The sequence below is a fragment of the Neopelma chrysocephalum genome, unplaced genomic scaffold (assembly GCF_003984885.1).
Source record: "Neopelma chrysocephalum unplaced genomic scaffold, ASM398488v2 Primary Assembly neopelma1_124, whole genome shotgun sequence".
NCBI lineage: Eukaryota > Metazoa > Chordata > Aves > Passeriformes > Pipridae > Neopelma > Neopelma chrysocephalum.
This window is the reverse complement of record NW_020897786.1, coordinates 127,042-139,413: the sequence shown is the minus strand read 5'-3', so window position 1 is coordinate 139,413 and position 12,372 is coordinate 127,042. Positions and strand designations below refer to the sequence as shown.

General features: G+C 51.2%; 1 protein-coding gene across 5 annotated transcripts in view; it reads right to left on the bottom strand.

The window, feature by feature from the left end:
* Positions 1 to 12,290, bottom strand: part of LOC113974692 (mucosa-associated lymphoid tissue lymphoma translocation protein 1-like) — a 28,938-nt gene extending 16,648 nt beyond the window's left edge. For 4 of the 5 annotated variants that reach the window (XM_027698056.1, XM_027698058.1, XM_027698060.1 and 1 more), the window contains exons 1-9: positions 12,175 to 12,270; positions 11,805 to 11,923; positions 11,467 to 11,620; positions 10,803 to 10,981; positions 10,231 to 10,327; positions 8,581 to 8,607; positions 7,576 to 7,779; positions 3,685 to 3,862; positions 515 to 589 (exon numbers count right to left, since the gene is read on the bottom strand). In XM_027698056.1, the coding sequence (XP_027553857.1) occupies positions 515 to 589; positions 3,685 to 3,862; positions 7,576 to 7,779; positions 8,581 to 8,607; positions 10,231 to 10,327; positions 10,803 to 10,981; positions 11,467 to 11,620; positions 11,805 to 11,923; positions 12,175 to 12,184 (1,043 nt within the window). In that variant the 5' untranslated portion in view covers positions 12,185 to 12,270. Of the gene's footprint in view, positions 1 to 514; positions 590 to 3,684; positions 3,863 to 7,575; positions 7,780 to 8,580; positions 8,608 to 10,230; positions 10,328 to 10,802; positions 10,982 to 11,466; positions 11,621 to 11,804; positions 11,924 to 12,174 lie in introns of all 5 variants that reach the window. The other variant, XM_027698061.1, reaches the window with a different exon arrangement.
* Positions 12,291 to 12,372: the final 82 nt, after the last annotated feature.

Sequence of the window (12,372 nt, the reverse complement as noted above, 5' to 3'; positions counted from 1 at the left end):
CAACTCCATCCAGACTCTTTTGGCTGAGTTTGAGTTTGCTTCTCAAGGAATAACACAAAGTGCTTGGGTTTGGCCCAGGAGATGGTGGGAAGGGCACAGGATGGGAAAAAGCAATGGAAGGGGATAGGATAGAAAAGCACAGTCTCCAGCCTAGGCAGGTGACAGAAGGTGGAAAGCCAGAAAAGCTGGCACTGGAGCAGTAAACAACACCCATCATCTCAGGAGGCTTCAGGTGGGCTGTTCATGGCACATGAACCTGGGGAATCAGGCTCAGGCCTGAAGGACAGGGGACAGTAGCTGAGGTCACCTTTATGCACAAGCACAGGCTGCCATGAGGGATGGCAGGAGAAATGCCTGAACAGCAAATGGAGCAGTTGGAAGGTGAGAGCCAGAGGAAACATAGCAAAGCCCTCTCCAGCCTCCAAAGCCATTGTGCATGAAAGGATGAGAGGGGGTGTGGCTGTGCCAGCATCTGGTCCCGTGTGCCAGCGTGGGGACAGCAAAGTGCACTTACGTGGCATAGCCATAGACAGTATTTCCCCAGGGCTCCAGCGGCTGCACCTGGGAGAGGGCACGTCCCGGGTTGTACCTGGAAGAGAAAGAAAAGGCATGAGTCAGTGCTGAGGACATCTGTCAGCTGGAGGGGACAAAGCCCACACGCTCCCCCACATCCATCTCCTAGGGATGGCAACAGCATCAACCCTCACCTCAGATCCAACCACAGAGACGAAAGCTGGGAGTCCCACCAAGAACCCAAACCACAGGGAAATGAGTAGACAGGTCCAGCTGTGACCTATCTGCACTGGTGAGCTGCTCCCTGCCCCACACTGAGCCTGGAGCTGTGGGGACAACCTTCCCTACTCTCCCCCGAGGCTGGATTTTAACAACTCCAGGGAGGAACAAAGTGCAGAGAACACACGGGGTCACTGTGGCCCAGTGGACAACTGTCCCTGCGGAAGTCAGAGGTGTGCACAACACGTGGTTACGGCTCAGCTGCCTGTGCTGGGGTCTGGGGCACCCCACAGGGCCCCTCCAGACCACACACACACTTCTGCCTCAGGGAACCAAAGCACATTATGGCTCATAAACTCCCAGACCTCATCAAGAGATGGGATCAGGAGACACACACCCGGGTCTTGAAGCCCAAAACTGGTCCCGACTCCCTGGTCTAGATGCAGCTGAATGAGAACAGCTCCTGTTATTTCCAAAATCGGGTAGAACCACGGTGACAGTCCTGGTTTTCACCAAAAAAGATCTCATGGTTTCACTGAATGGTCAAGCCTTGCCCATCTGACTGCATGGGGACAGGCTGCCTCCAGTTCACACCAGTGACGTGGAGCTGTTCCCAGTCACATAGCGACAAGAGCAAGGCACAGAGGCAACATTACTCCACATTATTCAATTCCAGCACAGCTTCCTGGGGCTGAAGCTGGCACACTAAGGAGAGCAGAAGGGACGGTTGTATCACCAGCAGCCAGTGTCACCTACTATTGGTGGCACAGTCTGGAGATATTTCATGGTAGGATTCAATTGGCTTCTGTAACTTGTCTTAAAAGAAGATCAGAAGAGAAAATGTGGGAAAGGAGATACGCTTCTAGATATGAATACTGAGATTTATCTGCTCCTCAGCTGCTCCTAAATTAATGCAGAAATCTGGCACTCCAGGTCCAGAGAATTCCTGGAAGAGGCAATCGCATCCGCCCAAAATCAGCACATAAATGTATGAGGCTACACACAGGCTCCATGTTCCTGGTTCCTCCTCTGCTAAAGCTGAACATCTGCTCCCACTTGGCAAAGGAGGCTGTGTTTCTCACCACCCTGGCATTTCTGATGCCAACATATGGGGTGAGGAGATGCTCTGGGTGAGCTCCTTCTCAGCACAGACACAGCTCCTCCTGGTTTGTGCACAAGCTGTTCACAGACCTGCAGCATCAGTCGGACCAAAAGGGCCTTGGGAAAGGAGACCCTGGGAGCCTCATTTTACACAGTGTTGTAAACACACACAGCAATGAAATCCAGACGCTTTCCCAAGCTAAAAGGGTGACTTCTCAAGATAAAGAAGCTCAGGAGAGAGTTTCTACAGCAATCCCCCACAAAATCAGGGATAACACCCACTGCATGAAGTGCTGTGCTTGTTGTGGAAAAGGGGAGGTGTGAGCTCTGGGGGAGGAGAGAGAAAAACAGCTACACAACCTTGCCTAAACATCCCAGCAGATCTCACACTGCACCTTCTTCCCAGAGCCCATTGAGACTCCACTGAGCACAGGAACACCAAGGAAGGAGACAGCAGCTCAAAGGCAGACAGCAGCTCAAAAGCTCTTTTATAGACTGTTAACATTTGTGTTGGTGATCCCTGTGCAGCCTCCATGTCACCTCCCCATCAGGCACTGCCCTTGGACAGCAGCCCAGAGGTGCAGCTCCAGCGGTGTATCCATGAGAGCCAGGTGTTCCTGCTTGGCTGCATGCCATCCTCTGCCTGTTATCCTGCTGGGGAGAGCAGGAAGGTGCTGCCAGGTGTGCCAGGGAAGTAACACACTCTGCTTTCAGCAGAGAGCAAGAAGGGAGAAAGGGGATGCTTCGCTCTGGGGAGCTCAGGGCAGGATCAAGGCACATTAAGATCTGGTGACACTGGCAATTCAGAGCTGCAGGATAAGTCTCTGCACAGCCAGCTTGAAGCTATTCAAAGTGAGCATCCCCACCTCTGCAGCTACAAGGCATCAAAGATTTATCCTCTCTCCAAGGGCTGGCAGCTCTTTCAGGGTATTAAAATCCCTGTCGTCTTTCTGGTTCTTAGCACAGGAACCACAGCAGGAAGAGAGAGACTTTCCTGCATTTGCTCTCCAGGTCTTTTCTGACCTGTAAATCTGCCTCAGGAGACTGAAATAAATGAACTAATGACAGCTTCTACTGCAACAGTCCACCTACCTCTGCTGAAATTGGACAAGTAGTAATTTTCTGCAGCAGGATAGAGGTCTGCAGGCCAAGAGAGGATGATGGGCTTTCCACAGACAGTGGGAAAACGCTGATCTCTGACCTCAGCAGCAGCTGCTTCACAACACAACCACTTCAGAAGGATTTAAGGCCAGTAAAAAGCAAGTAGCAGGGCTTAAAATATTTTCCCCATCATGCTGCACTCTTCTCACTGAGATGTTAACAAGAATGCAGCCAGGAGAAGAGAGGTGAGTTGAACACTCCCAGCCTGAGCACTTGGGAAACATGGACCAGGAAAGCACACGATCAGCAAGACAAGGTTAGGTGGGTCAGGTTTGAAATATAAAAGACAAACCCTGTGCTGAGTTTCAGCCAACAATTTATGCCAGGCACAGCCATCGCTCCATGGGCTTGAGGCAACCTGCCTGTATTTGTCAGGCTTCTTCACCTCAAAAAATCCAAGGATTTTTCAAGCCCCTTCTCTCCAGCAGATCTCAGACAACATTTGATGCTCTCTGCACTAATATGTGAACGACCCATCTTTCCAGAACATCCTGCAGGACCTAAAAGTGCTGCTGATTTTATGACACACAATCCACAACCTTTGATGGAGCAGCACCACAGGGGACGTGGCCCCAGCAATCCACGGGAACACCCCACAGGGAGAGCTGAAGCCCAGAGCTGAGGCTGGACACCCCTCCCTGGCCCCTCAGAATGCCCATCCGAGGTGAGGAAGGGGGAAGAGCACCCTACCACTTCCTGCAGGTGTCCAGCAAGATGATGTTCAGGGCTGTCTGCTGCTGCTGCATCTTCTGGAGGATCCTCTGCACGCTGATGCAATTCTCAGGGGCGTAGGGCTGGGGGGCATCAACAGGGACCATGTAGTTCCTCCCCAGATGTTCGTACCCATGCCCGGCATAGTAGAATATAGCTGGGAACAGGGAGAGGAGAGAAGGAATCAGGATGCCAACCTGCAGGTCTGTAACCAGCTCCCCATGGCCACGTTCCACCTCCTGTGCTGAAGGGATACTGGAGCAGGGCAGACCTAGACCAGCAGCACCTATGGAACTGCAGCTACACTGACCTCACAGTTTTGACTTTTTTCCAATTTATCCCTTTTGGCAGAGTCGGAAGCAGCCCTGAGAGGCTCCCCTGTGCTTGTGGATTTCCACACTGTTTGTCACCTGAAGTCACTGGGTTTACATATTTCCAAGCCCTCTGTGCTACAACACCCAGGCTCAGCACCTGCCAGGCTGAATTCCACCTTCGTACAAAGTTTGGTTTAATCCTCAGGTCTTTAAAGGAAAATGACAACAGAAAAGGATTTTACCACAGTGGAAAATACATTAACAGTCTTTTAAATGAGAAGCTTCTCATTTAAAAGAAGCTTCCTAGTTTTGGAGAAGAGATTAACAACTGATTAGGTGATGGAAAACACTCTCTAGATTTCAAAGGTCTGCCTGTATTTATACACCTATAAACTGGTGAAAAATTAAACAGAGACAGAGAGACAGAAAGGATAGTTCTCCAGACATCCAGAACATGTGGACCACATGCTTCAACAACCTCAGACCAGACAGGAAGACGTGTAAGGAAGGAAGAGTCAGACCCATCCAGGTGCTGGTGGGAAGTCCAACACTCAACAAGAATTTTGGATTTTACTCTTATGCACATGGAACTTAGTAATGTTTTCTGCCTTCACAAGAGATGGCAATACAGGGACTTTCAGGTGGAAAGCACTGGGGAGCTCAGCATGGCTGGTGCTCCCCTTCGACCCGTGTTCCGTGCAGGGCTTTCCTCCTGCACAGGGATCCCTGTGTGGGCTGAAGGTTCCCTAAAGGAAATTGCACAGTGGCTGGTCACCCCTCCCCAGCGCTGATGACACTGCTTGGGGGATGCTGGTTGATGAAAGCCAACTTGGGGAACTGAAATGGGTTAAAAATAGCTCTGTGAGGTGACACAGTTGTGCTACCACAACAGAGGGATGGTGAAAAGTGAGAGATCAGAAATGGGAACAAGCAGCTAAAGGCAACAGCAGGAGAAATTCTTCAGTCGGACTCACTGCCAAAGCCCACACTTGAGTGAGTAACCTCTCCTCTGTATTCCCTCCACTGTTCCTGCCCCTGGACTTGGCAGGACACTCGCCTTGATCTCTGATTCTGCAAGGGATGTGGTGACAGGGGCAGGAGCTGAAAGACTGAAAGCCTGACCTCATCGTGTGGAAGATGGAAAACATGATCTCATAGTCAAAGAGGCCTCGAGTTACCTTTGGTTTCTATTCTCAGGGGACAATGGAAAGTTTCTCAAATGGCTGTTTCCACAGATGCCCACAAGATTTGGGTTCCTCTTCTTGTGGATTGCCAGCCAGATACGGCGGGCTCTGATCTGCAGAAGCTCTGAGCTTTTGTAACTTGCAAATCAAAGCCACAAAACCCTCCCCTGAGACTAGAAAAGAGTACAAAACTGGAAGCCTTCTGGAAAAATTAGATGCAGGTATTACAGGCTGGGCCCCTCAAGTCATCAAGCACTGATGCCTTTCATGCCTCTGCCCCTGTTCATGCAAGGAAGTGATGATATCTGTCACCAGGCAGCATCACTGATGCTTGGAAAAAAATTAAATGCTACAGAAAAGCCCACAAAGAATGATTCAATCCTTAAATTTTCTAACTTTTGAGGTCTTGTGCACCTGAATGCACCACCAGGTGCTCCCCACACCATATAAATCCCAAAGACTGGTGTTCAAATCCAAAAAGACATGAGTTTCACAACAGCTGAGCAACTTTTCCAGCCTCTTCTGGACATAATTTCTCTCCTGAACAGGACAGTCAACAATTTGCTCAGAGAAGGAAAGGGCTTTTTTATTCTGAGCTCTTCCCACGTCGTGTGAGTCAGAACTGCTGATCACAGACAAACTTCCGAGTACCAAATTAAAAAGGGGAAGCTCCAGGCACTGCTCATAACGCAGGAAATGTCAGCATGAGGCTTAATTAAGGCATGACTCCATATTCCAAGTATTTCACTCACAACTTTCTGCTCTTGTTGCATTTCCAATGCAATTTTTTTGACTCGGGACTTTTTAGGACACTCAAAATAACATCCGGGGGGATTCCTCGTTCGCCTGAGGAGGGAATGATTTAGATCACTCAGAGGATGCTTGGGGTCTTCAAAAATCCTCTGCAGCATTTCTAAGAGATTTGGAGGAAAAGCAGCCCAATGACCCACCACCTCCATACCGTGAATCGGAGAAGCCTTTGGTACATAGAATCATTAAGCTTGGAAAAGACCTGCAAGATCATCAAGTCCAACCTTGGACTGAATCCCACCATGTCCACTAAACCATATCATGCCACATCCACTCACTTTCCGAACACTTCAGGCCCAAGGCCTGGGAGGAGGGGGGGAAGGTGCTGTTCTGGTCTGGGATGGTCTGGAGATGTGGAAGTAGATGAAGGTCTCACAACAGCCTACAGATCCTGGAGGGGCAGTTACAGAGACCATAAAGCCTTACTCCCCTCGTCAGCATGGATTAAACAACATGGGGCAGCGAGCACCAACCCATGGAGGCTCATGTTCAGCAGTCAGCCCTCTCCTCCCTCTGTATGTCTACACCAAGCTCTCCTGATTTCAGCTGTGGTGATTGCTACACAGGAGGTGTAACCTCCAGGTAAAGCCTGAGATACAAGGGGATTTCAAAGAGCAACCACAAAAGGAAGCTGCAAGTGAAGTCACAGGAATACACTGTCACCAGGTGATGCCATGGCCGTGTGCAGCCCTTCCCACCAGCTCAGCCTCCCTGGTGAGTCAGTGCTTCCCGGAACAAGGTGGCTGCACAGCACGTGGCCATGTCCCTATTATCCATTGCACAACCTCCAAACCTCCTGCTGAGTGCCAGGCTGGTATTGGCTGCGCTGACTTTCACTGTCTGGGTGCCACACAGCTGGGAGATAAGCCTCACATGGAGGTTTGGAAGCAAAAACAGTCCATATGGCAAGGTATTTTCATGGTATCTGTCGGGCTGGGAGAACTCAGGGACCCCAAAGATGCTGCTTTACCCACCAAATCTGAACACCTGCTTTAAGACCCACAAGATCTGCTGGTTGGGTTTGTGTTTGAGGATCACTTCCCACTGAGAACAGTGAACAATAAGCTCAAAGCCCAACCTCAAAGCCATCTGCAGCTGGCAATGCTCTTCTGCAAAAGGGCTGTCAGGGGCCCAAATTAGACCTTCAGGAAAGAGAAACAAGGAAATCACAGCCAGATGCAGCAGTCAGGGCTCAAAAGGAGCTCCCCTGCCTCACACAGGATAAGTCTCCTCAATTCTGTTATCCACAGAAAAATGAAAACCCCTTTTCCCATTCACTATCAGAAGCACTGGCTCCCCAAAACCTCAGTGTGAGCCCATGCTGTTGGGGCTGGAGGCTACCACGTGATGGAGAAACACCACCTTTGCTGGATGTAACCTGCCCAAAACTGAACAACACTTATCCAGGGGCTTCTGCCAAGCCTGGCACCACTGCAGACTGTGCTGCAGGTCTCCCTTGAGAGAGTAAAGTACAATTTCTTCTTTTTCAATTCAACGGCTGTTCAGAAAATTGCCAAATCCCTGCTCAGCACGGGCAAGTGGCTGGGCTGGCTTGGCCTTACCATAGACTCCCTTTTCCAGGAGCTGCAGGAACTGACTGACCGCTGCTGCCATCTCAGCCTTGTTCAGATCCAGGAGGGAGACAACCTGGAAGCCCAGCTGTTCCAGAAGACGACTCAGCTCAAACACATCCTTGACAGGAGCCATGAGGTTGGGATGATGCTGGTAGCGGTTGTTGCCCACTAAAAGTGCTATTTTGCCTGTAGCTGAAACAAACACCAAGTGACAAAGCTGTAAACGCTCAGCAGGAGGCAAGGTCTCACCTTCTCTGTTGGAGTAAGGATTCAGGAAATCTAAGAAAAAATTTAGGCAGGAAGGATAGACCCTAGGCTGCTGCAAGCCTTGAGCACCCTCCAGAAAGCCCTCGGCTTTCTGAGCACTTCAACCAAATACACAATCATTTTGACAGAAAGGGTTGAAAAGTTTACACTTGACAGCCAAAATCCCAGGAGTGCAGGAGGTTCTGCTCTACCTGCCCTATTGCAACCATGGGCCTGGCATGCCAGCAGTGCGTGGGAGGGGGATGCACTGAGCCAGGCTAAGGAGTCCTTTCCCTCACAGGGCTGAAATAGAGAAACCCTGGGGTCCTGCTTTGGTTTTATCCCCACCTCCCCACTGTAAAAAAAAAAGAATTTATGTCGCTCAGCAGTGGTGGGAGCAAGGAGCTTTGCCCTGCTCTGAGGAGGTATTTCAAGGAAGGGAAAAGGTGTCATGTGAACAACACCTTTAAACTCATTTGGCAGCCCCAGAGCTCAAGACTCAGTTACTCATTAGGAATAATATTACTCCACTTGCTGAGAAAGATCAGGGCTTGGCAGGGGATGGGACTCATCTTGTGCCATGCAGCTCTGATCCCAAAAGCAGACAGCCTGTTGCAATGTGGGCATAAAGGCTTGAAGTGGTCTCTGCAGGAAAAGAACTCCCATTCCCTGTCTTCCCATCCACCCTGGAGCCTGGCTTTTAATTAAGATAATAAGTGCTCAGGAAGAAAAGACGACAGTACTCACCAAAAAACTTTTCAGAGCCACACGTACCTGGGAAAGAAAGAGGGAAATGATCAGCCTGTGCCCAGCATCCAGTGCCAGGTCTGAATCCTGCTGCAACATTCCCAGCAATGCACAGCTGGATCAAACACAAGGAGGATCTGCATAAGCAACGCTCCTGGGGCAACTTCTTCACAGCCTGACTGCTAACCTTAAACACACTGGTCTTCATGAAATCCTGCCTGATTTATGACATCCTGAGCAGCTGGGATGCAAAGACTGGAAAAGGGGCAGGCCAGGGAAGGAGGGTCAGCACGGAGGAGCTCATACCTGGGCTTCCCAATGCGACTCACCTGCTCCCTCACTGCAGCAAAAGCAAAGGAAACACAACGACTCAAGGTCAATAAAAGCTCCAAAACAGGGTTTCTCCCCATAAATGTCTGGTGCAGAGGGAGCCACCATTTGCTTTTGACTGTGATAATATTACCCAAGTTGTTCATCTCCTTTCTCTGACTTTCCCTGCTTTTTAGCAGTTCTGGCTCAGAAAAGCCCCCCCCAAATGTGACTCACTTTGGTGAGCCCCACAAGCTTCCCTGCCCAAGCACTTCCAGCTTCTTAAAATCAAACAGCTCCAGCTTTTCCTATTTAAATTAGAAATTAATTTCAAAATTCATCCTAGGAGAAAATTCTAAAACCCTACAGGCTCTAAAAGAAGAAATTAAAGATAAATTGCATATATCTCATGAGTCTGGAAGACCTCTGGCCCCTGAACCAGTGTTGCTGAGGCACCAGGGGTGCCTGGAAAGTTCAGAACAAAACCATTCATCCTTTACTGCCTCTGACAGAGGTGCCCATTGCACATTAAGCTCCGTAGCTGTAATGCTTTGAACTCAACCCAATCTTTTCTTGCTGCCTGTCCCCCCTGGATGCAGTTTTGTCAGCTGTGAGGAGGCAGGCAGAGTGCTCTCTGGATATACAGGATCAATTTGCACTTCGGAGAAATTTTAAAGCCATCTTAAAAGGCAGGATGAGAAGCTTATGGCATAGAAAAATCTCTAGATGGAGTAAAGAGCCAGCCAAGCCAACTTGTGGTATTCCTGCTTCACACAGGGAAGACAGGGGGCCAAGGGAGAGGTGGAGCATGCCTGAGGCTCTGGGGACACATCTTATCCCTGGGATCTGTCACTCGTGCAGCATCAGCCCTGAGCTGCCAGCCTGAGGGGCCTGAACCTTCCCAAAATAAACCCCATCCTCTCCGGCTCTCTGTGTCTGAATGCATCACTTCATCCCAGTGAGGCTGGAAATGAGTTTGGGCACAAGAGCCCACTGCGATTTGGCTGTGGAACTGTGAAATCAGCACCTTGGCAAGGCAGGAAAACCACAGGGAGCAGCTGAGAGCACCGAGCCTGCCCTAACACAGCAGGTTTCTGGCAGACTGCAGAACCCAGCATCCCACCCCACCACACAGCGCATCACCGGGTCCACGGGTTTCTCTTTTCCAGCCACCACTTCCCTCGCTCCCTCTGAGCCCTGATACCAAGGAATCCTATTTATCACAGCCCTCGTTCACCAGCTTGGTGCTTCCAGACGAGAGCACTAAATTCCATTGTACCCTCTAATTACTTCTCACTCCAGGTGATGTGCAGCAAAGCAAGGGGGGTTGGCTCTGCTCACCTACGTGAACGTCCACAGCGTTGGTCCAGTGCTCTCCGTGACTGTTGGAGGCACAGCAGAGGTACGTGCCTGAGTCACTGACCTTGGCATGGGTGATCTAGACAAATCAAAAGTTAAATCACATTATTTATGGTGAAAGTCTGCAGCTCCCTGCCAGGATCTGCTGAAGGTACCCGTGTTCCTGGAATAAAGAGTACTTTTCCTGCTATTCACTGAGACTTTGCCTCACAAAGAATCAGGACAGGGACAAGAACCAGAGCAGTACTGGCTGGCAAGGACTCTGGTTCTCCAGCCCAGGATCCTGCTCAGAGAGGGACTAAAGCCACCACTGAGTCAGGTTGGCCATAGCTCTGTCTATTCCAGCCCTGAACATCTCCAAGGACGGAGACCTCGCTGTCTTTCTGGCTCCAGCGCAGCACCATTCACCTTCAAATGAACAACCTCTTCCTAGTGCCCAGCCTGAACTTCCCTGTCAGAAGTGCACAGACGACTTTCCCATAACCCTGCAACCAGGTTCTCCCATCACCCACCTCAGCAGCCAAAGCTTCTGAACTATCCCCAGACAACCTTACCCAGAGTTTTTTTCTCTTGTGCTGTTCCAGCAGGTTCCCATTCCGGTACCACTGGTAGCAGGGGGCTGGGGCCCCCATGGCAGCACACTGCAGCTGCAGTGGCTTCCCCACCTCCACTCGCTGCTCTGTGGGGTTGAGGATGATGACGGGCTCTCCTCGCCACAGCCGAGGGGGCAAACCTGCAAGGCAGTGACATGGAATTGGTTCTCCCTCCATGAAGACAGCAAACAATGGCCATTTTTCACCATCACCACTGCACCTTTCTGCTTTGGGAGCAAGGAATCCTTGGGAGCAACATCTGCAATAGCCAACGCCAGGCCACAGCCCTGGCTTCCCAAACCTGACCCTTGCCCTTTCCTGCCAAGGGTGCAGTCAACATGCTGAGGTCAACCACACCCTGAGTTATTTTTGGTCAGCTTTGAAGTAGCCAGATGGACTCTTCCAGTCCCAGCACTGCAAATAGCCCTAGAAAACCCACAGCGAGTGATCAGCAGGAGGTGTAGGTACATACCAGGTTGGACGGGGCTTGAACCAACCTGGTCTAGTGGAAGGTGTCCCTGCCCATGGCAGGGGTGTTGGAATGAGATGAGCTTTAAGGTCCCTTCCAACCCAAACCATTCTGTGATTCCATGATACATCAAGAAGGTAGAAGACATGCTCGTACCTCTGGCGACACACTGATGGACCTCCACCTTCACCCAGTCAGAGAAGACAACATTTCTGTAGAGGTCATTGACTCTGCAGGTGTACAGCTGGGTCTGCTCAGCAATAATGGGCAAGTCTGGGTTGGTTGCTCCAGGAATCTGGCAGGAGTCAGACTAAAGGGAAAATACAGGCAGTGGGCAGTGATTCCCTCATTGCTGGCAGCAGAAGGCATTAGGAAGCCCCTTGTAAGAGCAGCAAAAGTGGAAATTCCTGATTTCCTCCCTTCCTTCAGCTCCCCCATTGTGTGCCGGGACCCAACCTGGTGCCATACCCAGGGACACACACTCCCACCCTCACCTGGTGCTGACAAAACCACTGGTACTCCAGCAAGGTGTGTCCCTCGGCTCGGCACCGCAGTGTGAAGGAGTATCCCACTGGGACAGAGACGGAGACTGGCTGCTCAGTGATGGTAATGGCTGTGGAGAAACAGGGTATGGAGGTGGAAACAATGCAGTAAGCACAGCTCAGGGCTCGCTGGGCTACAAGAGTGGTATCCATCCTAGCAGGAAGGGAAGTTTGAAGGAACAGGGATGCTCCTGTGCAGAGGGAATGGAGGAAAGGACGCATGGATGGGTGTCACGAGGATGCCACGAGGCTCTTCTGGGTGCTCTCCCAAGTGCCATAGGGGTCGCACGGTCACTCTTCCCACCGCCCCGTGGCCGCTCACCTTTCTGCATCGCTTCTCCGGCGGCTCCTCCCCGGCCTGGGCGGCCGCCGGCCGGACCGGCAACGGCTCCTCTCCCCGGGACGCGGCGGCGGCACCTGCGGCGAGGGGACGGCGGCGCTGGGGGCGGCTCGGGCCGGGCCGAGCGGCCGCTCAGCCGGCGCGGCGGCCCATATGAGGGAATGGAGGAAAGGACGCAAG